Source organism: Anser anser (genome assembly GCF_964211835.1).
Source record: "Anser anser genome assembly, chromosome: 20".
In the NCBI taxonomy this organism is placed as follows: Eukaryota; Metazoa; Chordata; class Aves; order Anseriformes; family Anatidae; genus Anser; species Anser anser.
In genome coordinates, this window is record NC_139741.1 from 5,534,318 (window position 1) to 5,557,176 (window position 22,859).

The 22,859-nt window shown below is 56.4% G+C and overlaps 5 protein-coding genes across 12 annotated transcripts in view; 3 read left to right on the forward strand and 2 right to left on the reverse strand.

Annotated features, from left to right (window-relative positions):
* Positions 1-537: 537 nt before the first annotated feature.
* On the reverse strand, positions 538-3,059 carry VMA12 (vacuolar ATPase assembly factor VMA12). 4 transcript variants are annotated; one of them, XR_014574325.1, is made up of 7 exons: positions 2,845-3,059; positions 2,674-2,747; positions 2,505-2,594; positions 1,614-1,698; positions 1,495-1,537; positions 1,056-1,168; positions 538-933 (listed from the first exon to the last, which is right to left on the reverse strand). XR_014574325.1 is itself a non-coding variant. In XM_083806753.1 (6 exons), exons 1-6 carry the CDS (start codon positions 3,014-3,016, stop codon positions 838-840), a joined length of 735 nt encoding a protein of 244 aa, XP_083662879.1. In that variant the 5' UTR covers positions 3,017-3,059; the 3' UTR covers positions 538-837. The 4 variants fall into 4 exon arrangements, 3 of the variants coding, with proteins under 3 accessions (XP_083662879.1, XP_083662878.1, XP_083662880.1); XM_083806753.1 differs by lacking the exon at positions 1,614-1,698 and having other exon boundaries at positions 1,348-1,537; XM_083806752.1 differs by lacking the exon at positions 1,614-1,698 and having other exon boundaries at positions 1,324-1,537.
* A 69-nt stretch (positions 3,060-3,128) lies between these two features.
* POLDIP2 (DNA polymerase delta interacting protein 2) lies at positions 3,129-11,885 on the forward strand. The gene is made up of 11 exons (XM_083806747.1): positions 3,129-3,360; positions 4,425-4,506; positions 5,191-5,288; positions 6,158-6,254; positions 6,747-6,822; positions 7,463-7,570; positions 7,806-7,942; positions 8,939-8,965; positions 9,151-9,276; positions 9,733-9,812; positions 11,412-11,885. The coding sequence occupies exons 1-11, from the start codon at positions 3,161-3,163 to the stop codon at positions 11,524-11,526; spliced, it is 1,146 nt and encodes a 381-aa protein (XP_083662873.1). The 5' UTR covers positions 3,129-3,160; the 3' UTR covers positions 11,527-11,885.
* A 137-nt stretch (positions 11,886-12,022) lies between these two features.
* Positions 12,023-20,509, forward strand: TSR1 (TSR1 ribosome maturation factor). The gene is made up of 15 exons (XM_083806692.1): positions 12,023-14,019; positions 14,117-14,220; positions 14,840-15,056; positions 15,136-15,270; positions 15,790-16,217; positions 16,563-16,722; positions 16,975-17,129; positions 17,386-17,588; positions 18,119-18,281; positions 18,520-18,630; positions 18,770-18,902; positions 19,296-19,412; positions 19,706-19,846; positions 19,970-20,044; positions 20,138-20,509. Exons 1-15 carry the CDS (start codon positions 13,926-13,928, stop codon positions 20,314-20,316), a joined length of 2,415 nt encoding a protein of 804 aa, XP_083662818.1. The 5' UTR covers positions 12,023-13,925; the 3' UTR covers positions 20,317-20,509.
* SRR (serine racemase) lies at positions 20,402-22,058 on the reverse strand (the record flags this gene model as incomplete). The annotated part of the gene is given in 4 exon segments (XM_083806088.1): positions 20,402-21,486; positions 21,489-21,601; positions 21,603-21,640; positions 22,011-22,058. Coding segments are annotated over 4 exon segments (693 nt in total). The 3' UTR covers positions 20,402-20,992.
* Positions 22,059-22,362: 304 nt separating this feature from the next.
* Positions 22,363-22,859, forward strand: part of SMG6 (SMG6 nonsense mediated mRNA decay factor) — a 109,237-nt gene continuing 108,740 nt past the window's right edge. For all 5 annotated transcript variants that reach the window (XM_083806686.1, XM_083806687.1, XM_083806689.1 and 2 more), the window contains exon 1: positions 22,363-22,521. In XM_083806686.1, the coding sequence (XP_083662812.1) occupies positions 22,431-22,521 (91 nt within the window). In that variant the 5' untranslated portion in view covers positions 22,363-22,430. The remainder of the gene's footprint in view (positions 22,522-22,859) is intronic.

The following is a 22,859-nucleotide window of genomic DNA, read 5'->3' on the forward strand; positions in this document are numbered from 1 at the left end:
CCTCGCTGCCCTGTCTGCCTGCGGCGCCCCGCCACGGGGCACGGTGCTGCTCCGCTTCCCCCCGTACTTCCCCCCCTGCAGGGGCTCCAGGCTCCTTTTGGCACCCCCCCAGCCGCAGGACCACGGGTCAGGAGCTGTGGCAGCCCCCGGGGCGACCCTCTCCCCGTGTGAGGACTCGGTACGAGCTACGTGGAGGGGACGCCTGCTTGCTGAGCTTTTCGGGACAAGGCCAAGCTGGGCGTCAACCCCAACGCCGCCACACCAGGTGCTGTCGTCCTGAACAGATCTGCGAGGAGGGGGGAAAGCTCCCGTCACCAATGTGGTACTGCCACGCTGGTCACGAGTGAATAACGAGTGAGTAACGCACTCCTTAAAGCACGTGGGGGAGCGGGTGGGAGCAGGGAGGCCGGGCAAAGCGAGGGCGCTGCTTCCTGCAGGAGACAGAGCACGACGCAGGGTGCGGAGGGAGAGGGAAGGTTCGCGGCTGGCTGCGATGGCTTTGACGTGCCAAGTCAGCGAGCCGCATGGCAGGAAGGAGGCTGAGAACACAACGGTGTTTATTTGCAGAACGAAAGCACAGCGGCTTCACAGAGCTGGAACAGCACCAGCTCACGCTCCTCTCCGTGTTGGGGTGGTAAAAGCTCACAGCCGTTCCCTCTTCTGCTCTGCAGCTGCATGATTTTTAATCCATGATTCGTTTCGGGAACGTTAAGGAGCGGGAAGCGAGGTCCACCAGACGCCAACGCCGAGATGAGCCTGCCCCAAACAAATGCCTCCTGGGGTGGGCCAAAGCCTCCAGCGCAGCACAAGCACCACAGCTCAGGGGGACGCGCGTGGCTACAGCTTCCCAAGGTCCCCTTCGAGGGTCCGCACCATGACATACAGCTCCGCCAAGCCAACCACCGAGGCCACGATTACCGCTGAGAGGACGCGCTGAGGACGCAAAAAGAGAGAAAAGTGACCACGTGTGAACGGTGAAGCTGCTGCTTGGTGCCAGGGAGCGTCTGCTGCTCCTGCCCGGCCGTGCAGAGCGCCCCACGAGCAGGCTCACTCACCGCCGCGGTCTCCGTGAAGACGTACTGGCTGCCCAGGTACGTGCAGGCAAACGCGGCCACCACGGTGACGATGAAGTTGAAGACGGTGATGACCACGGCTTTAACGGAGCGAACTGGAGAGAATGGAAAAGAGGATCGCTTTTAGGTAAGGCTGGGGGAACAGGGCGGGGGGCAAGCCGTAAAACTGCTGAGTGAATCTGCCTGAGACTGCCTCTGCTGGGCTACGGGAAGGCTCGAGAATTCACACGCTTTGTGCCCCCAGAAATACTTGTAAGATGGGCCGCTCTTTTACTCGAGGAACACTTCTGTGCATTAACTCCCGGCGAGATGCTGTTGCTCTGAGAGGGAACGGCTGCCTGAGGCCAACTGCTAGCGACGCGACGCTTCCTGACTGACTTCTCTGCCTCTCGGTACGCGCTGCCAGGTGCCAGCCACTCACTTTGCCTCCCAAAGTCGGCTAGGGTCCCACCTCGGTTCATGTCCTAAAAGAAGGGATTAAAACAACTTGTATTCTGTTGCATTTTAACGTTAACTGCAGAATAAAAGCAATACCAATACCCTGTCCTGTCCCTCGGATCCAGTCAGAAGTTTGGGAAGCTCCCGCGGGGCCCTCCACAGAGATTTCTGGATTTATGCTTGTGGCCTGATTCGGTGATAACAAGAAGGGGTAATTTTTAATCAAAGCATTTCTTGGAGATCTCTTACGTGGGGTCTGAAGATCTGTCTTTAAGAGACCCTAGAGGATTTCACCTTGTCATCTGACAAGCGTGGGCTTGTCAAAACGGTCACTGTTCACAAAGATCTCACTCAACCCTGTTTTTACCTTGACACGAATGACCTCACTTCAAAACTATAGCAAACATAGAACAGTTCAGAAAATGGCAGCACAAATGCTCACAGTAAAATATTTACATAAGACGCTTAGTCTCCCAGATCAAAACCTGACAACTTTTGGCAAGATGAGCTGCTTCAAAAAGTCAGTGCCTTCTATTCCACACTCCCCATAACCCTGTCCTGCCTGTCTGGCCTCAGCACCGCACCTATTGTTCCCAGGTATTCACAGCGTGCGCTCCTTAGGTCCCCGCCCCCCTCCCCTCTGCACTGCATTCATTCTATAAGAAAATTCATTTGGCTGTTGGGTTGTTTTTGGCCATGCTTTTGAGGATGAGTCACGATGGGGCAGTCGGCAATGCACAGACACACGTGACAGCATCATAGGTTTAGAAAGCTAAGAAACTTCTCCTGTTCTTCACGCCAGTACCAGCTTGAAGACGAACTGGTGGGCAACACGGGTGTGACAGGGCAGGATGTTTTTTTTGCCTTTAAGACGGATGGATTTTCATTCTCCTGGCCCCTCGGTTTTGCCTCAGGAGCATCGAAGGCAATGCAGGAGGGGTCGGACCTCTCGGGGTGCATGGTGGGGGAGCTATCCTTGTCTAGGCCCCTCACCTGGCCGGTGACATTGCGGGTCATCCGCCGGTACTCCTCGTTGGCCAGCCTTGCCTTGATCCGCTCCAGCCGCGCCACCAGCTCGGGGTTCTGGGGGCAGAGCAGAGCTCCCGTCAGGGCCGCGGGACGAGGGGGCCCCCAGCCCGCCCCCGGCCCTGCCCTCACCTACCCGCGGCTGCACCGGCACCTCGGGCACGGCGATCTCGCTGCCTTCCAGGAGCTGGTAGAGGAACAGCGGCGACCCTGCGGGCGGGACGAGGGGGCGGTTAACGGACATTAACGGACATTAACGGACATTAACGGCGGCGCGGCCCGGCCGAGCGGGCCCGGCACAGCCCACCTGCCTCCCGCAGCCCGCCGTGCAGCCTCCTCAGCAAGCTAAAGGGCACCAGGGCACCCTCAGACCCCACAGCGTCCCGCAGCTCGTCCCGCAGCGCGGCGGGGAGCCCGGCCAGCTCCTCTCCCTCCACCGCTCCCCTCAGGCGCGGCCCGGCCCTGACGGCGTCCGCCATCTTGGCCCGCGGCCTCCGTCACCTAGGCGACGCGGGGCACCATAGAGAGGAGCGGGCTAGAGCGCCCCCTCGGCGGGAAGGGAAGGGAGGGGGGAGCGGCGGCGGCGGGGGGGGCCGCGCGGTGCATTGTGGGCCGGCGGCGGGATGTCGGGCGGCGCGGCTCGGCGGTACGTGGCGGCGGCGCTGGGCCGGTGCCGGGCCCGGGGGCTGCCGCTGTGGGAGCCGCTGAGGGAACGGCTCCCGGGACGCGGGGCGCCGCCTCTGGGAGTCGGGGGAGGGACGGCGGCCGCCGCCGTCCTGCCGCTGTTGCCGCCGTTGCCGCCGCGGAGGCACCTGTCGTCGCGGTGAGGCCTTGGGGGGGGGGCGTTGCTGAGGGGGTTTTGGGGGTGCTGGGGGGGGTGAGGTGCTGTTGAGGGTGCTGAGGGGGGTTTAGGGGGTGCTGAGGGGGGTGAGAGAGCGCTGAGGGGGCTGTGAGGGGTTTTGGGGGTGCTGACGGGGATTGGGGGTCGCTGAGGCGGCTGTCAGGGGGTTTAGGAGGGTGCCGGGGGGAGTTAGGGGGTGCTGAGGGGGCTGTGAGGGAGTTTTAGGAGTGGTGAGGGGAGTTGGGGGGCGCTGACAGGGGTGAGGGGGTGCTGAAGGGACTGCGAGGGGGTTTGGGGGGTGCTGAGGGGGATTGAGGGGTGCTGAGGGGGATTGAGGGGTGCTGAGGGGGATTGAGGGGTGCTGAGGGGGATTGAGGGGGTACTGAGGGGGGCTTTGGGGGGTGCAGAGGGGGGTTGAGGGGCACTGAGGGGGCTGTGAGGGGGTGTTAGGGGGTGCTGAGGGGGTTGGGAGGTACTGAAGGGTTTTGGGATGTGCTGAGGGGGGTTTTGGGGAGGTGCTGAGGGGGGTTGGGAGATGCTGAGGGGGTGCTGAGGGGGTTTTGGGGTGCTGGGTCACTGTGGGAGGTGGGCCTGGAGTAGATGGGGGGGGACCTGGGGTAGGGCATGCTGAGGGGGTGCTGAGGGCGGCTGGAGGGGTGAGGTGGGAAAAGAGGAGTCTGGGAGGGGTGAGGTGGGAAAGGAGGGGTTTTGGGGCTCTGAGTGGGGACAAGGTGGGAAAGAGGGGGCTTGGGGGGGGGGGGTGAGGTGGGAAAAGGGGGATCTGGCAGTGCCTGGGGGGTGAGGGGGGAAAGAAGGGATCTAGGAGGGTCCTGGAGGGGAGGGCAGGTGGGAAAGGTGGGATCTGGGGGTGTCTGGGCGGCGAGGTGGGAAATGAAGGTTGGGGGGTGGTACTGGGAGCGGAGGGCCGGGGAGCAGGGCTCTGGCAGGGGCGCACAGTGCCCTCCGGGAGGCTTGGGGCTGGGGCTCAGCTCTTTGTGCGCCCTGCACAGCGCGGTGCTGGGGACAAGCCGCCTCTCTGCTCCTAGGAACCGTCCCGAGGGCAAAGTGCTGGAGACAGTGGGGGTGTTCGAGGCACCGAAGCAGCATGGCAAATACGAGACGGGCCAGGTGGGTGCTCCGGGGGAGCGGCGCTGACCCTCCAGGCTCCTTCCACAGCCGTCGGGTAGCTGCGGGATCCGCAGTGTAGTAGTAGAAGGCCAGAGGTTCCACAGATCAGCATGCCTCGTCCCTGCTGTGTCTGCAGTTTGTCAGTCATCTGACAGTAGCAAGTTGATAAGAATCTGCACCACGACAGAGCCGCTCGTGCAGAGATAATGTGCTCTGCAGGTTTTGTTTAAGCGTTTTCTCCCCTTAGCAGCAAAAGAACCAGTTGCTGAATGTGAGACACAACAACTAAACTTGTCGTTGGTGCGTGTGCGACTCGCAGATCTGTTTGTGTTCCTGAGCAGTCCCTTCTGTCCTGCTCTCCTCTCTGCACTTGGGCTGTTCCAGTACTTTATTACTGGTGTAGCCATTCAGTTTTATGGGATAGAGACGACGTGAATTTGTTCTCTCGTCCCAAACTCTTTACGTTCCCTCTTTGTTTCTGCTTTGGTCATTCTCCCTGCATTTCCATCTAGCATATTTAGTTTTTTGTAAGTGTTTCTTGTTAGCGGAGGTAGCTCGATTAGCAGATTTTTATTTTTTCTTAAGATATTGTCAGAAAAGGGGCTTTTGGGTTCATGTTTCTTATTGTATCTAAGCTGGTTGAAGCCAGCTGTGTATTCAAATGCAATTATTTGTTCCTTTCAGCTCTTTCTTCACAGCGTGTTTGGCTATCGAGGGATAGTTCTGTTTCCCTGGCAAGCCAGGCTCTATGATCGAGATGTTGCTTCTCCTGTCACAGAAAAGTAAGGATTCTTCCATGTCTATTTGCTATTATACTGCTACATTTATATTATACTGCTGCATTTCTTAGCAAGTTTCCTGCTTTTTGAGGACAGTGGTGCAGTTCTGTTTTGTGTGAAGATAAACTGGAAGAGAGGTGCTCAAATAAGAGACATTGCATTAATTTTCTGTTAGAGACTGGATGAAAGTAGGAAGGAAGTGTGTGGGTGTGTGAGAGAGAGAAATGGAAAAAAACATCCCGTCATCTTTTTAATAAAGCAAAACTTAATTTTGCTTTGCTTAGTTTAACTTGCTCCTGTGTTTAAAATTACAGGCTGCTTCCTTTATAGGTTGCCAGTGAGTTGGATTTGTCAGCTCCCTTCCTTCCAACTCCCCCCTGCCTCCACTTTCAGCCCCCTGGGCCAAGCTCATCCTTCTGTTTGAGTCACTATTCGCTTCTCTGCTCTCTTCAATTCGTTTTCCCCTGGCTTGTTTTGGAGGTGTGCCAGTGAGCGTGCATTTGGACTTGGAAAGGGGTGAGGAGTGAGCAGAGAGAGAACAAGAGGGCAGTAGAAATACCTGCCCCAGCCAGGACACGGGGCTGAGCAGAAAGAACTTCTGAGTTGTCTGAAAAAAGAGGTGTGCTGTGAGAAACACCGCTGGTTGTCATCTCGTCTCATCTAGCGTTGTATGAGCGAGCTTAATTCGGGTAGAACTGAATGCTTACAGCCTGCAAAATGCATGTTAAGAAACTGTTGTTTATGAATGTGCTTGGTCCTGTTAACAAAGGCTTGCTGCCGTCTCGAAGTGAGCTCCCTCCCGTTCCGAATCCCAGCTGAAGCAGGGGTTAGGGTGCGTGCACTTGAGCTCAGGGCTCTGCTTTTCCGTTCAGGAGTGAGAACGTGGCAGGCCATGGTTCCAAGGAGGTCAAGGGCAAAACGCATACTTACTACCAGGTGCTCATAGATGCCCGGGATTGTCCGCATATAGTAAGTAACGAATGTCATCGTGGTATTGAAACTCAAATATCTTCTCTGATGCGAATGCTTTTCTATCGCTGGCCATAGATCCAAGTGGTTGTGATGGCTAGCTTGGGTCTTTGTCCTGGGATCGTTTGGAACTTGTAGGGCAAATTTGTTTTTCAAGTCGTAATTTCCCTGAGAAAAATATTCTGGAGTGTCATGTGACTGTTTTCTGGATAATGTTTACCCTTTCCAACCTCACTGCCTTATCCTGTTGGCATTCCTTTTCTGGTGCACGTAAGTAGTTATAAACGTGGGCTGCAGCACTGAAAATGTTTTCCACTTGTTTGAGAGAAAAATTAGTCTGGAGGAACTTGAAAGTGGAAATGTTCTGAGGTGAATTGGTTACATAAAACAAATCTTATATGCTGTAGAAGGAACAGTAGTAAACTGAAGCATAAGTGGAAACTGACCTTCAACAATCCGTTCTGTGAAAGACTTAAACCTCTCTTTTCTCAGTCTCAGAGATCACAGACAGAAGCAGTGACGTTCCTGGCAAATCACGATGACAGCAGAGCCCTCTATGCCATACCAGGTGAGTAAGAAGCGCCTCTAACCTCTGTGGAGATGTGGGTTGTCATGAGGTGAGCCCAAAACAGTCGTGAGCAGTCGACTCCTACCAGCGAAGCGGCGGTGCACTTAGGGCATTCCTGTAGTAGACCTGTCTGTGCTTTAGGACCCTGCTAGAAAAAAACAGAATTACTAAAATGTGTGAGGCCCTTTTGGAGAGATGGAAGTTGGGCAGACTCTGATCAGACAAAGGCATAGATACTCTGAGCTAGTGATACACGAATCCCATATGCAAACCTTGTTGCATACAAGCTATTCTGCTTTATTTATTTTTATTTATTACCAGGACTGCTAGCTAGATCTTTCATCATGTGCATTTCCTGCCCAAAGTCCTTCTGTGACTGACTGTTCAGTGACTTTGCAGCCAGTTTGTATTTATCAGAGAATTTATCCTATGGAGAAATCTCCCAGGAGAATGCTGCCGAGTTTATTACTGGCCGGTTTCCTCCCTTCTTGCTTGCAGTCATGGTATCAACATTGGTTTCTGCTACCAAGTCCTTATAGTCCTTTTATTAACTTCTCGCTAGTGGGATCTGTTTCTCTGTCGGGGACTTCTGAGCTGCTCTTTGCTGGAAGTTCAACTGCTTTTGGGGTTTCTTCTCCAGGTTTAGACTACGTAAGCCATGAAGATATCCTTCCCTACAGCTCCACCGATCAAGTGCCCATCCAGCATGAGCTCTTTGAGAGGTTTCTCATGTACGACCAAACAAAAGGTAATTTCTGTCCTCTGAGGTAAATCCCCAGAGCCAGCCACATGCTTGGGGTGTTTTGTGACAGTTATCCAGAGGCCATTGTCTTGGATACAGTGTGAAAATCATGGTCTGGCTTGGATTTTGTCACAGTAAAGCCTCCTTTAAGTAATTGTAACTCTGAAGGCAGTTGCTTGGGGATGTGGGGGGCACCCTGGCTACAACATGCTTACGAACTCCGATCTTTCCTTCCCCACAGTTCCACCTTTTGTAGCACGGGATACGCTGTGTGCGTGGCAGGAAAAGAACCACCCCTGGTTAGAGCTCTCCGATGTGCACCGAGAAACCACAGAGAACATCCGAGTCACGGTCATCCCTTTCTATATGGGCATGAGGGTAGGTGTGTGTTGCATCTTGCTGCGTTAGTTCCGTGGGCTTGCATGTTTTCCTAAGGGCTGTTGACTCGCTGAAGGCACCTTCTGCTTACTGGAGAAAGTACTTTGTAATCCCAGTTGTAATTTCCTTGTCATTACGTCCAGCAGAGGTATGAATATGAAAATATTTGTCGTTAGTATTTTGGAGAACAGCTCCTGTGGATTGGCTTTCTCTGGTTATTTGTAGGATGGGAAGTACTCTGGGCTTCTCTGCAGAACGCTGTTAGCAAGATACTTAGGAAGACTTGTAAACTGGTCCTTTACTGCCTCAGTTGCAGCTGGGCACGTGCGTAAGGTGGCACCGAGGCCATCTGCCCAGATAACAAGGCCGTTATCCTGCCCAGTGGTGAGGTCTGTGGGTGTTGACCCGTTTCCCGTCCCTAATGCAGGTTAGAGGGTTTGGCTAAAGACTCTGGATTTAGCTGATAACCACGCACACTCGATAGCGTAGCATCTTCACGTGGGCCACCCAAAATAATAAGGCTCCAATAGACTTCTGAGCGGGAGGGCTGGGAATTACAGCAGCAGTTTGATTTCTGAGTATAGCTGCTGTGAGCCTGCGCTGTGACGGGCGAGTGTTCTGGTGTGGCACTGCAGCTTCTGTGGAGCCCAACTGACGTTTGTCCTAACCTCGTCAGAAAAACAGGTGCCTGAAAGCAAGGAAACGGGTGTTTCTAGATCTGTAGAAAGTGCGTAATTAACATGGAGATCAACCCTCCCTAGTCATGAGATCCCTGCAAACCTCCCACCTCATGATTACATGTCTAGAGCAGAGCCAGTGCCAGGCGGTAACTGCCGGACCGCTTCGGAGAGCAGCTGTCTCTGCGCTCATGTGAGTTGGCTGCGTCAGTCTGGCATGGAACGAGAGCCCCCGTGCTTGTGCTGTGCTGACAGCTGAAGAGGTTTTGGCACCGAGCGTTGAAGGGCAGCTGCTAAAGTCTTTTGTTTCTCTTGACAGGAAGCCCAGAATTCCCATGTCTACTGGGTAAGTGCCTTTTGTTTTGCGGAGCAGCTAAAGGGAAGGAGTTTATTTGCTGTGGCATCGTTGCGGTGTGATAAGCTCTGAGGGAGAGTCGCCCTTGCCTGGCAACTGTTTCCCAGTATCGGCTGTGGGTTATCAACTGTTTGCAACTGATTCTCGTTGTTAATAACTATTTTTCTTCCGTCCAGTGGCGCTACTGTATTCGCTTGGAGAACCTTGACAGTGAAGTGGTACAGCTCCGAGAACGGCACTGGAGGATATTTAGCTTGTCTGGCACCTTAGAAACAGTGCGAGGCCGCGGTGTTGTGGGAAGGGTAGGTATTGTGCCGCTTCTTTTGGGAAGCGAGCTCTTTGCTGGAGTCTTCTCGCTTGGATTGGTTTGCCAGTAAATTTCTTAGCAGGCAAAAGAAATATGTGGAATAGAAAACAGGCAGTGGGAAAAAAAAATCACGTAAGCTTTTTATCTGTTGTTAGTTTGTGTGAACTGAAACTTCACGGTGAGTATTACAGAATGCTCCTAAATGACTGATAATGGGGAAACTGGAATAATACCTGATTCTGTGCTACTCACCGGGCAGGTTGTCTGCCACGTAGCTGGGAGCGATGCTTAGGTGTTAAGAAACAGAAAAGAGGAACTGGTGCCAAATGCCAGTGTGAACATTTGCGATTCTCTTTTTCTTCTCGCTGTGTAAATTTCCTGTTGCTGCCCGTCTGTGGAGGAATCTTAAGATCTGTTGCTGATGTAGAGTGGTCTCTTCTTGTCTTCTCAGGAGCCAGTTCTATCCAAAGAGCAGCCAGCGTTTCAGTACAGCAGTCACGTCTCCCTGCAGGCATCCAGTGGCCACATGTGGTAAGAAGCACTTATTACCGCGGTAGTGGTTTAGGTGTAGGACCCCACAGCGCTGAGCTGCGATGCAGAGTTTGCAGTCTGGAGTTGTGGCTTAAAGGTGGGCGGAAGCGGACTGGACGGGACGCGTGTGGTAATTAAAAGGGGTCTTTGTATGAGCGGCTTCTTGGTAGTAGTAATCCCAGCTGGTGGTAAGGTGATCTCTTGGTTCTCTGCACCAAGAGAGGCTCCAGGCTAACTCCTCCTCCTCCTCCTCCTGCTCTGGTCTGTGCTGGACTGGACTGAAAAGACATGAAGCAATTCTCCATCATCTTCAGCTACACTCAGCTTCTGTCCCTTTTAGTGCTTGGTGCAAGGGACGAGGCTTCACGCTGGCGTTTCCCTCGGCAGCAGAGGTGTGTGCACAAGGATTCCTCCTCTTCGGAGAGGCCTGCCCTTTTGCTGGGCTTTGATTCTGTCCCTGAGTGAAGCTGTGCAGTTCTGTGACCACAAAGAATTAGCGTGTGGGGTTACTCCAGCTAAGGCCTTCAGTTTAATTTGCACCCAAGTCCCCTCCTGTCTAAGCGGAGGTAGGAAAGTGCTCAGCCTGAGGTGTTGCTCTGCTGTGCTGGGGGGTTAAGGCAATTTCCTCTTGTTTTACATTTCAGCTGGGTTAGCGCATTTAGTGTTGTCTCTGAAGAAGAAATGTGCAGCCACCTCTCGCCTGCTGTGTGACAGGTCTCTCTGGCTTTCAGTAAATCTGTTTCAGATGTTAAGCTGCCTTGGAACTGCCTTTGAGTTGGGAAAAATGTGAGAGCAGCTTTTTGTCTACCAGATACGCCCGTGTTTGACACGTTACGCATTTTGAATTGCCTGAACGTATGTCCTGGGGAATAGAAATAGATGTAGTGTTTTGATTTTTTGCCCCCTCTCTCTGCATGCACCCTGAAGGGAAGGAGATAAAGGTTCTGAAGTTCAGAAGCTGCTCAGCTTGAAGTCTTGTTTTCTGTTGTGTGCTTTCCGTGATGCAAGACCTGTTATTCTCCGCAGCCCTCTTGCCCATGTTCTGCAGCGCAGTGGTGTGCATTTCAGGGCAGTGAGACTGCTTCCAGGGATGTGGCAAGTCCCTTGCATGTTCAGGGACAGCCAGATTCAGTTCTTCAGTGCCCTTTTCTGAAATGCAAAGTAGCAGCTGTTGCAAGTTGCATCTGTACTGAGATTTCGTATTATCACAGACGACTAGCGGAGCTTCTGCCAAGAAATACGCGTCTGAATTTATTTGTAATCACGTTTGTAAAAATAGCGCTGTTGGTTCTGTCTCCTGTGGGATGGGTGTGAGGTAAACACTGCTGCAGATGCTTGGAGTGCGCTTACCTCCTGGAGGATCCAGTCATGACATCTTTATTCAGGAAAAGCGTATTAGAGATGTGATGTAAACTGCCCGGGAGTCTTCCAATAAATGAGTCATCTTGGCAGAGATGTTCTCGCTGCTGAACCGACCTTGCAAATGCAGCCCCAGAGTCCCTCTGCAGGATATGGACGAGCTTGTTTCTTACCTCCTAGCTGCTGACGACTGGCTGCGTTTTCCCTTGCCTCAGCGTGATCTCTGCCGTTGTTTTGCAGGGGTACTTTTCGATTTGAGAGGCCTGATGGCTCCCACTTTGACGTCCGAATCCCACCCTTTTCTCTGGAAAGCAACAAAGACGAGAAGACCCCCCCGTCCGGCCTTCACTGGTAGAGCAGCTCGAGTGCCGAGACCCACGGCGAACTGCGTGTGTTGTAGCCCTTTGCCTCCCCATCGTGCTGCAGCCAGGAACACGGAGCTTTTAAACATTTTAAACCATTTTCGTTTTAACTGTTGTCTAACGGGGAGGCTTTTTTGGGGACTTTAGTACTGGCTCTCTCAGGCTGCTTGTAACCGTAAGCTGTGTTACAGTTAACCCTTCCCTTCGTGGCACCCGCTGGGGTTGGAGCTGGGGGACGTAGGCCTGTGCTGCTGCAGAAGATTTCCCCTCAGCGGGCCCGGACCCTCTCCACTGTGTTGTGAATTCTCTGCGATGTGAGGTTTCTCTAATAAACTGGCCCTTCCAGTTGCAACCAGTCTTCCTTTATAAACTGAGGCCTGGGGTTTGCCTCCAGCTTGCCCTGGCTTGTCGCTCCTTCCTCGCCCACGTGTAAAGCGGAGTCGGCCCAAGCAGAAAGCAGCAGTGAGGATGTTTTTAGGGAGCAGGGACGGGAACAGCTCGGCTTCCCTCGCGAGGCACAGCCTTCCTGCAATGCAGCTGCTTTCTGGGATCTAGCTGGCGTGTGGCAGAGCAGCCCGTAAGCCGTGCTCCCCGTCGCGCAGCTTGTCTGGGCTCTGTGCTAGAGCGATGCAAAGCTCATTTTTTGTTGGAGGAGAGAGCGCGGAGGGGGAGAGGTGGGTTGGCAGGTGGTGCTGAGCAGCCTGCCAGGTGCCTTTGTGCGCAGCACCGTGCGCTGTGGTAGTGCAGGGGAGCTAAGGGCGTGTGGACGAGGAGCCCCCTGCCCCACGAGGGCTTGCCGAGCTCTAGGAATACAAAACGTGGCTCTGTTTTCTTGGGAGTTTGTGCTTTGCCAGGAATAGCTTGTTTTAACCTGAAGGAGCCCCCTGCAGCGAGGTAGCGCCTGGCTTCTGCTCTTGCTCGCTCAGCTCAGCGGGGTGTGATTTTTGGTCCTGTGTGCCGCGGGCCCTGCCGAACTGGGCAGGCACAGGTCAGTGAAATGCCTGTAAGCTTACCATGCATGGATTTGCGGGAATTTTGCTTCTAAGCGTGGAGGGCCCAGTCCATGGTGCAGATAAGCAGCTCCAAGGGCTGCAGAGATGGAGAGGTGTCAGCCTCCACGGCTGTTGCTGGCTGTCTCGGGCCTGGTCTCTGCAGGGAGCGGAGGCTTTTAGTTGGCTTTGTGATGGGAAGCCTGGGCAGAAGGAGTTTCAAACTGCTCCTTTCCCTAGCCTTGCTTAAATAGTGAGGGATAAATCACTCGTGGGACTGTTTTTCCCCATTCAGAAGTGTCCTGGTTACCTCGAGTCCTGCTCTCTTTGCTTTTGGCTCTGGAGGCAGTGCCACGGGCTGTCTCAGCTGGTGGGCAGCCGGCCTCCGGCAAGGGCGGGGAGAGACCGTGTGCTGTCCTGCAGCCAGCAGACACCTATATAAGGAGAATTAATTACTACTGCTTAAACAGTGCTTGTTTTTCACCATTCTATTTAATTCTGTGACTTCTTCCCTGTCAGGTAGGACGTTGCTTTGAGTTAAAAAGGTTCAGGCAGCCAGCTTGATCTTAGAAAAGGATCTGTACAGAACAGCCCGTGGCTGACAGCCTCACGCTGCCACTGCTGGGCCGATTTCTTTGCAGGAGGAAAAAAAGGGATGGTTTCTTTGTGCTGGGGCGGGTGAGGGCCCTGTAGGAGCCGCTTTCTCCCTTCTGGGCAGTCGCTGAGGCGAGAACGGCGTTACAGCCGCCCTGCCTCTCCCTTGGGTTACCGACTTCATCCTTCCTGGCAATCGCGCCGCTGTTGTAAATGTTTAACCCTCTTGCTCTCCTGCTTCTTCCTGAGGTACTGCGGACCTGATGGTGCCTGTAAGGAGCAGCAGCAGCGGTATTTTGGGGGCACGGCAGGGAAACGCTTGGAGCTGTGAGGGACGCGCGGGGGTCGGTGCGCCTTGCCAGCGGGACGGGTGCTGATGGGGCCTCAGGGCTGGGAGCAGAGCTTTGTGGCTGGGAAAGGAGCGGCGGGAATCGATTGGTAAGAACTGGTTGTTGAGAACTGCTTGTCAGGAGTCGGCTGTCAGAAGTTTATTAGTGAGAACCGATTGTCAAGAATCGCTGTCAAAAAAAAAATAATAAAATAAAATAAAAGGCAGCGGGGCGCGGGGATCTGTACGGACACCTCCACCAATAAACTGCTGAAGGAGCGGCCGGCCTCCTGCCTCATTTATTGCGCTGTGGGCGCCGGGAGAGGGGTCGGGGAGGAGCCGCTCCCCCCCCCCCGCTACCGCCCTCCCTCGGCGCCGCCATTTTGCACCGCCTCCTCCTCCTTCCCCCTGCCTCCCTTCGACGTCACGGCCGCCGCCGGAAGTGACGCGGGGCGGGCGGAAGCGGCGGCGGGGCGGCAGCATGGCGGGCGCGCACCGGGCCGGGCCGCTGAAGCAGCAGAACAAGGCGCACAAGGGCGGCAGGCACCACCGGGCCGCGCGGCGCGGGGCCGCGGGTGAGCCGGGAGGGCCCCGGGAGGGCCCCGGCCGGGCTCGGAGCCGCCTCAGCCGCTTCCTGACCGCTTTTTTTTTTTTTTTTTTCCCCCTCCGTAGGCAGAGTCCCCGTGAAGGCCCAGAGCCGCCGGCAGCGCCGCGAGCTGGGCAGGGCGGACCGGCGGCACCAGGCCCTGCAGCTCCGCCGGCAGCGCAAGGAGGCGGTGAGGGGCTGGGGGGAGGGGGGGTCGCGGGGCCGGGTGTGCGGCTGGGGGGAGGGCCGGGCTGGGCGCCAGAGCCGTGGCTGTGCAGCGGAAAATTCCCCAAATCTTGCGTGTTCAAATGGGATTGTGCAGGGTTAGTGGAATTTTCTGCTGTAAAAACTCACAGGTGACTGGTGCTGGGATTAAAGGGAACGGCCTCAAGTTGCGCCAGGGGAGGTTCAGGTTGGAAACGAGGAGACACTTCTTCTCAGAGAGAGCAGTCAGGCACTGGGACGGGTTGCCCAGGGAGGTGGTGGCGTCACCGTCCCTCGGGGTGTTCAAGGAATGGGTGGGTGCGGTGCTTAGGGATGTGGTTTATCCCTGGGGGTGTTCAAGGAGAGGCTGGACGTGGTGCTTTGGGACATGGTTCAGTGGGTGATGGTGGTGGTAGGGGGGTGGTTGGACCAGGTGATCTTGAAGGGCTTTTCCAACCGTAATGAGTCTGTGATTTTACTGCCGTTTGGGGTCTGTGGGGCAGAACGGGGGCTGGGTCAGGAGAAGAATGAGGCGAGCGAGGCGTTACAGGGCTGACCAAAGCTTCCTAGCGCTGGGGTTCACACTCTTGGAACTCTGCCCACAGGTGCTGGCGGAGAAGCGGAGTTTGGGCAGCAGGGATGGGCCCCCGCACCTCGTGGTTGTGGTGCCACTGCACAGCAGGGCTGCAGCGCACGACGCCCTCTGCTTGCTGCAGAGCCAGGACTCGGCTGTTCTCCGCGTGGACGAGGGGAAGGCTGGGGGCTTTGCGCTCCTCTGCCCCCAGCTCAAGCAGCGCTGGCGGTTTGTGACGGCACAGACAGGTGAGGAAACATCGCTGTCTGGGTAGTTCTTGGCCCCGTACCCCCGGCAGCCCCGCTAACGGAGGTGTTTTGCGCACAGGGGATCTGCACGCTGTCTTAGACCTAGCGAAAGTTGCCGACTCCCTCCTGTTCATCTTGGATCCTGCGGATGGCTGGGACAGCGCAGGGGAGTACTGCCTCTCCTGCCTCTTCGCACAGGGGCTCCCCAGTTACGGTGAGTAAGAAACATCAGCGGCTTCTAGCGGGCTACAGGTTCAAGGGGGTGCTCGATGGGGGCTTACTGTTTAGTAAGCTAAAACTCCGTATGGTGATAGGTGACCCCAGGTCTTCAGCTTCTCTGTTTCTGTGTATAGGTCAGGTAAATGCTGATATTCTGCTGCCTCGTTGTGTCATTATCCTGGTAGGGCAGTGCTAGAGATAAAAGGGGCGTCCTCGGTGTCCGTAGGTGTGCAGTGGTTGTTGTTCAGCCATGCAGAGCAAAAGGATTCAGATGCTTTCTTGCTGAGTTTAGTTCCTGAGTCGTCCTCTCCATGGTCTCTTTTAAAAAATCTTAAAATTTTATATCCAAGGACAAGTTTTATGCCCTGTTTTTTCTTTTGAATGGGTGAAGCTGCCTTCGTAGCTTGTAGCGTCCATCTCTTGTTTGGTTATTTGGGTTGCAGACATCCAAGACTGTTAACGCTTGGCGAAAGGGGTATAAAAATCTAACGGTGACCTCTGCTCTGTGCTGTAGCTCTTGCCGTGCCAGGGGGCACTGACTTGCCGCCGAAGAAGCGCATAGATGCCAAGAAGAAACTTTCCAAAGTCATCGAGAAGCGGTTTCCAGAGGCCAAGCTCTTTTCCCTGAACACAGAGCAGGAGTCCTCGCTGCTGCTGAGGCACCTCGCCACGCAGAAGCAGCGGCACCTTGCTTTTCGGGACAGGCGGGCTCACCTCCTTGCCTACGCTGCCGAATTCGTGCCCAGTCAGGAGAGCGACCAGGTCGGGACCTTGAAGGTGTCCGGCTTTGTCCGGGGACAGACCCTGGACGTGAACGGCCTGGTGCATATTGTGGGGCATGGAGACTTCCAGATGAGCCAGCTGGATGCGCCCCCCGATCCCCTCTCTTTGAACCCCCGAGTGGTTAAGGGGCGGAAGAAGACGCAGGACATGGATGTGCAGGTGTGTGGGAGCTCAGGGCTTTGCCGGGCCCCTTAAAACACAACATTTTGAAACTTTCCTCCAGAAAAGACAACTTGGGGGGTGTGGTCAAGGGCGGGGGAACGAGGGAGTTGTGTGAAGAGAGCCGGTAGGTGCGGTTCTGCCAGCGAGCTAAGGCTTCCCTGCGCACAGCACGTAGTGACGGTTAGGTTACAGCATAACCAAGGGAGCTTCTGCTGTTATTTGTCAGAGCAGGGGTATTTTTTGGCAGGGAGGGTTGTGGGAGGAGTTAGGCCTTCGTTTCAGACTGCTGGCTAGCTTCAGTTGGACCTGTTCACAGCGAGGGACTCCGCTTTTGCCCTTCAGGAGGACTCTGTGAACGGTACCGATGAGATGGAGGAAGATGTAAAGCTCCTGATGAAGGCGGATATGAGCAAGCAGGAGTCTTTGCAGTCAGAAGTGGTTCCTGACCCCATGGAAGGGGAGCAGACGTGGCCGACTGAAGAAGAGCTGCAGGAAGCGGAGGGTGAGTAGCAGCCGAATTTCCGTGCTTTTCCCTTGTCCCTGTTAAAGGGGCTGTTGGAAACCTTCTGGCGCTGGGGTGGCTGAGGGCAGCTGCAGAGAAACCAGGGTCACATCCTACCTGCCTTGTTCAGGCCCTGACAAATCCTGTGCGGGGAAGTGGTGGCTCGGGAGGTGGTCTTGGCTGTTGTGATGTAAGTGCTGCTGAGGCAGAGGGGAATTCTTCCTGTACTAACCGCTGCTGGGAATCCCACAGCTTCTCAGAAGGCCAGCAGGAGGGAGGTGAAGGTCCCCAAAGGCACGTCCAAGTACCAGGCTGCGTGGATCATGGATGACGAAGAGGGCAGTGATGAAGATGGTGACGTTGATGATGACATCGATGATGATATGATGGAAGAGGCAGCTTCCCAGGTACTTCTGTGAGCTGATCTGGGTGCCGTAGGATAGCCTGGTACAGTCCTGTCCTTGCAGCTTTCTCCAGGAAAGGGCACGGCACTGAGCTAGGACTTGCATGGCTTTCCATCGTTAAACCTCTCACGTGCATCCTGTTGCTTCTTTGGCCTGTTTGCTACCAAAACGAGGGACTGTGTTGTAGCCGTGGTTCACGCAAACACACGGAGGTTTTGGGGCTGTGCAGACTCACGGGCTCTGTGCTGTCCTGTGCCAGGAGGGGGAGAGCAGCGCGGAGGAAGAGGAACTCGCAGAGGAGGAGTGTGAGACCGTGACCGTGTCCGAGTGCATGCGGGACGACCAGTACGATGAGAAGGTGGAGGAAGATGAGCAGATGCTGGAGAAATTCAAACAGGAGAGAATGGATGAGATGTTCCCGGACGAGGTGGACACGCCGCGTGATGTGCCTGCCAGAGTCCGGTAAGGAACCGCGCGCCGTGCTGGGAGAGGGGCTGCGAGGGGCCCGCCGCTGGTGGTGAGGCAGGGCAGGAAGCCTGTGATGTCTTAGCCGTGATGTCTGAACCTGGCTGAAGGAACTTGTGAAGATGAACCTTTAGGCTCTGAGGCTTCCAGGGGAGGCATTAGTTGGGGCAGCGTGCAGCTCCCCGAGGCAGAGAGAACCTGTCCTGAGCTGGGAGAGATGGCAGAGCCCGAATGCGAGGGCAGGTTGCAGTGTGCATCTCAGCAGTTGCGTGGGTTGGAGAAGCCACTCGGTTTCTCTTCTCAGCAAGCACCCAGTGCACGAGGAGCGCAGAGATTTGTCTTCTGCAGTGCTGTGATCGCCTTCTGTGGGGGTTGTTTCATGACTTGGCTGCTGTGCCTACCTCTCCCTGCGCTAAGATCTTTTCTGTGAAAACGTCTAACGCTTGTTTTGCTCCCTTTGCCCTTTCTGAAAGCGTGAGTCGTTGTGGATTTGTGAAGCGTTTTCTTTCCTGTTGTCTGTCCTTTAGGTTCCAGAAGTACAGAGGGCTCAAGAGCTTCAGGACTTCTCCGTGGGACCCCAAAGAAAACCTCCCACGGGACTACGCAAGGATTTTCCAGTTCCAGGACTTCTTCCGGACCAGAAAGCACCTCTTCAGGCAGATAGAGAAAGAGGAGGCCGAAGGAGCTTTGGTAACTCCCTTTTCTCTCGCTGACCAGTCACATTTCCATCTCTTCCCCTACCACCTTCCCTTTCTCCTAGCAGGAGAGGTTTGGCAGGAGGTGGCTGCGCGGATTGTTCAGCCAGGCGGCTCTTAGCCTGACGCCACAAGCATGGCGGACGTTCTCCTGGCTTCCCTCTCTAACCCCGTGGTTCTCCAGACACCGTTTCTAGTGAAAGAAGTACTCACAAGTGATCCTCTCTTGGCAGGTTGGCTGGTACGTTACGGTTCACGTCTGCAACGTCCCTGTCGGGGTGATGGAGAGCTTCAGAGAAGGGAAGCCGCTAGTCCTCTTTGCCCTGCTTCCTCACGAGCAAAAGGTGACCGAGTACGGTCCCGCTGATTCCGGGAGCCCTTTGTCAAGGGAATTTGTCACTGCTGCAGTTTTTGTTGCTCTCTGCTCTGGCCGTTGTTTGGCAGCGCTGCCGTCAGCCTCTCATGGTGCTGCCTCTCCTGCAGATGTCTGTGCTGAATTTCCTGGTGCGGCGGCATCCAACCAGCAGCGAGCCGGTGAGGGCCAAGGAGGAGCTCGTCTTCCACTGCGGGTTCAGGCGCTTCCGAGCATCCCCCCTGTTCTCCCAGCACACCTCAGGTTTGTGGGGGACAGCTGGGGAGAGGGCGGCTGTGCCGGGAAGCGGGGCCGGGGTTCCTGGGGCAGGAAGCCTGTGATGTCTTAGCCACGATGTCTGAACCTGGCTGAAGGAACTTCTGAAGACTCCCACCTAGGCGCTGAGGCTTCCGGGGGAGGCACTAAGTAGTGGGGGCTCGGGCAACGTGGTTTTCTGGTCCCGGCAAGGTGGTGGCAGGCTCCGTGCAGCGAGCTGGGAGCTCAGAGGATCCCTTTCATTCCGATACTCTGCACCAGCAGAGAAGCACTGCACGGGGCCTGTTTTTTTTTTTTCTGCCAGGGAAGAGCCTGATGGGCTTTCCCAGCGCTCTGAGGACTGCCATTGGGCTGAACTTGATCGTTGTTGTTCTGTCCTAGCTGACAAGCACAAGCTGGAGCGTTTCCTGCGCCCGGATGCTGCCCTGGTGGTGACTGTCTATGCTCCCATCACCTTCCCTCCTGCCTCAGTGCTTCTTTTTAAACAGAGAAGTAACGGTAAGTCAGGACGTGCTGAGGAGCTGCTGTCTGGGAAACAAATGCTCGCAGGCTTTCTGCGTGTCCTGCTCATGAATGCATGTATTCAGAAAGTATGGCTCGAAAGGGACTTGGCCTTCGTGCTGTTTGAGCAGATTAACTCATTTCCTTCCTCGTTATCACAGGCACCTTTGTTCCTGCTGGGGGGGTTGCTCCGGGCCTGGAACGATTTGGGGAAGGGGGTTGTGGTGAGGGAGGTGATGCAGGCACGTCTGGTGGTGCTGCCCCGGTGTGATGATGAGTCTGCCTCGCAGGAATGCACGACCTCATCGCCACGGGCTCCCTGCTGGCTGCGGACCCCGACAGAATCATCATCAAGCGGCTGGTGCTCAGCGGTCACCCTTTCAAGATCTTTACCAAGACGGCTGTGGTGCGATACATGTTCTTTAACAGAGGTACGGCCCGTCTCTGCGCGGGGGGAAGAAGGGGCGCGGAAGCAGAACTCCCGCTCCTGCGGGAGCGGCTGTGTTTGGGTAGCAAAGCCTGTTCCTTACCTCCTTCCATGCTCTGATCTCCAGAGGACGTGACGTGGTTTAAGCCAGTGGAGCTGAGGACAAAATGGGGTCGTCGGGGACACATCAAGGAGCCGTTAGGTAGGTTGGGCGCTGTGTTTCTCTCTCGCTGTGGGCAGGACGTGGCCTTTCTGGGCAGGAGCGCGAGCTAACAGCCTCCTGCTCTCCGCCTAGGTACCCACGGCCACATGAAGTGCCACTTCGACGGCCAGCTGAAGTCCCAGGACACCGTGCTGCTGAACCTCTACAAGCGGGTTTTCCCCAAATGGACTTACGATCCCTACGTCCCGGAGCCCGTGCCCTGGGTGAGGAGTGAGAGCGCGCTGCCCGTGCAGGAGGTGGAAATGGAATGAGCCGCCGGGCAGCGCGGCTGACGCAGCCAGTGCCTTAGCTCTCCCCATGCTGTCCTCAGCCTGCGCGCGGTGAGGACAGCGCTGATGTCCTGGACGTGTCGGTGCTGGGCTCTGTACTGGGGCAGCTGTCTCAACAGCTGGTGTTCAGGTTCCAGCTACATATATTTATTGTAATGAATACCGTTTTTAAAAACGTCGAAGTCCCTGTGTCTTGGTGGGGGCTGGCTGTGGAGGCCGAATGGGAGGCTGCGAGCACCCTCCTCTTTGTGAACCCCTTCGCCCTCTGGGGCTCTTGCCTGTCCTTGCCCTGCCGTGGCAGTGGGTGAGGGGATTTTGCTTTATCGAAGGAGTTTGTTGGAAGCTGTTGAGGACGCTGGGAAAGAAGGGCGAAGTAGCAGCTGGGTAGTGGCAAAGTGCAACCCACTGAAGGTCTTTTCCAGAGCTGGAGGGCTGGTGTGGGGGAGAACAAGCAGTGCTTCGCTTCCAAGTCCCCAGGAGTGACCCTTTGCTTTGTAACAGTGATTCAGGGCTGTAGAGTCCAACACCAGCTTCCTTAGCCCTTCACAGAAGCTTTCAGACCTTTGGGGCTGTCCATCTGTTTTCAGTCGCATCTAAACCCGACCGTACAAATTCGGAGTCGGGCTCTCACTGCTGGAGACACTGCTCTGGTCTCATTTCACTTCCCTGGGGAGCTCAGGTCCACGTTTCCCCCGCACAGCACGATGCAAACATTCTCCACGCCCCAGGGGACTGCCTGGAACCGCTCTGAGAGCGCAGCCATGCCTCCCACACCTGCTGTGGGCTCAGCAGCTTTGTCCTTTTCCCACACCAGCCTCGTGGCTCGCTGCTGGGAGAGCAGCAGCTGTCCTCCGGCAGCCAGTATGTGCTGCTCCGGGGCCGCGGAGGGCACCGGGCGTGCATCTGCCTCTGCAGCACTTCGGAAAGGGAGCGCAGAGCTTCCGCCAGCCCTCTCCAGCTGGAGGCTGGGGGTGTTTGCACAGCTGCTGCTGCGTGCAGGGTTTGTACTGCCCTGGGCCAGTGCAGGGGGGAGAACGGAGGGGCAGAGCATGGCTAGAGGCAGCCGTCTGCTGGGAGAGGGAAGCCGCCAGGGAGTGCTCACTTGATTTTTTTCCTCTGAGACAGTGAGGACATCATCAACCAGATGCCTGTGATGGGCCACGCGTTTTCTCTAATGCTGGATTTGACGGCACGTGTGGTGGTGCCTGGAGTTTGTAGGTTGAGGGTCAGTTCCCCTCTTACCTTGGGCAGGTAACAGTCACCGGCGGGGCTCAGCAGCAAACACTTCAACACCTGGTCTCGGAGCCTGCAAAGAGCAGGAGCTGCCTGGTTTAAACTACTGTGTACCTGTCCTCTGGTAGGGGGCTGAGTGTGCAATGCTGCTGCTGCAGCACAGACCCCAGGCAGTCGGAGATTTCCCCAGAGTGGGATTTCTCTGTGTATAAAGGGAACGAGCTGCTGCCTGCCTGGGGAGCCCCGACCCTGCAGGCACTGCTTTGCAGACGTTCTGTTGCCTACCTTGATGGCAGCTGCTCTTCCTGCAATCCTTCCTGTGCCCCAATGGGGTCCACTGCTGCCTTTACCTCTGCCACCTGCACAGAAATAAGGGTGAGTGCTGCTGTTGCACCTCAGCTGCCCCTGTTAGGGAGGAGCAGTCAGCCTGTGCTTTCCCTCGCCTCCTCCAGCACCTTTGGGGGAGCAGGGCCGTGCCCTCGGGGCTGCATCCCCGGCTCCTCCTGCCTCCCGGACTGAAGGCAGGAGCAGGGAGCTGCCTCTGCTTGCCCCTCGCTTTGTCACCAGGGGGGCACGGTGTAGGTGCCGCTGGCACCCTGCTGGGGGGGGGGGGGGAACAAAATTCACCGGGCGGAAAGCCCCGAGCCGGGGGGAGCCACGCCGAGCCTCTGTGAGGCCCGGGACCCATAACCCTGCGAGGCCCCGGGGCCACCACAACCCCCTTAGGCCCCCCCCCCCGGCTCCGTTCCGCCTTCGCTGCTGCGCGTTTTGGCCCCTCTCGGCCGCCGTCCCCTCCACCCGTCCCCGTTCCCCCCCCCCCAGGCCCCGGCGCCGTCCCCGCGGCGGGGCGGGAGCGAGGGAAGATGGCGGAGGGCCTGGAGCGCGTCCGCGTCTCGGCCGCCGAGCTGCGGGACATGGTGGCGGCACAGGCCCGCGCCGCCGCCGGGGGGCCAGGTGAGGGGGGCCGGGGGGGCTCGGGGAGTGGGGTTTTGGGGTTGGGGGATCCCCGGTTCCGTAGCCCTGAGGGCAGCGGGGGCGGCTCGCGGAGCGGGGCCGCGTCCTCGCCGCCCGTCGCCGTGGTGAGAGAACGCGGGGGGGGGGGGCGTCCGTTTGTCCGTCCGTCCGTTTGTCCGTCCGTCCGTTTGTCCGTCCGTCCGTTTGTCCGTCCGTCCGTTTGTCCGTCCGGGTGTCCGTGGCGGGGCAGGCCCGGCCCCGGCCCTACAGCAGCCCGGAGAGGGGGGCAGGCACCGGCCGGGGCTGAGCGGGGCGCCTCAGCCCGGTGGAAGGCAGGG

Coding starts and splice junctions, on each gene's coding strand:
- VMA12 (XM_083806752.1), bottom strand. CDS start 3,016: ATGGCGGACGCCGTCAGGGCCGGGCCGCGCCTGAGGGGAGCGGTGGAG. Junction 1,538..2,504: donor CCCGCAATGTCACCGGCCAG/GTGAGGGGCCTA, acceptor CCCTTCTTTTAG/GACATGAACCGAGGTGGGAC. Junction 1,169..1,323: donor AAGAGCGGCCCATCTTACAA/GTATTTCTGGGG, acceptor CATTCTCTCCAG/TTCGCTCCGTTAAAGCCGTG.
- POLDIP2 (XM_083806747.1), top strand. CDS start 3,161: ATGTCGGGCGGCGCGGCTCGGCGGTACGTGGCGGCGGCGCTGGGCCGG. Junction 4,507..5,190: donor GCAAATACGAGACGGGCCAG/GTGGGTGCTCCG, acceptor TGTTCCTTTCAG/CTCTTTCTTCACAGCGTGTT. Junction 7,943..8,938: donor CTTTCTATATGGGCATGAGG/GTAGGTGTGTGT, acceptor TTCTCTTGACAG/GAAGCCCAGAATTCCCATGT.
- TSR1 (XM_083806692.1), top strand. CDS start 13,926: ATGGCGGGCGCGCACCGGGCCGGGCCGCTGAAGCAGCAGAACAAGGCG. Junction 16,218..16,562: donor CGCAGGACATGGATGTGCAG/GTGTGTGGGAGC, acceptor TTTGCCCTTCAG/GAGGACTCTGTGAACGGTAC. Junction 19,847..19,969: donor ATACATGTTCTTTAACAGAG/GTACGGCCCGTC, acceptor TCTGATCTCCAG/AGGACGTGACGTGGTTTAAG.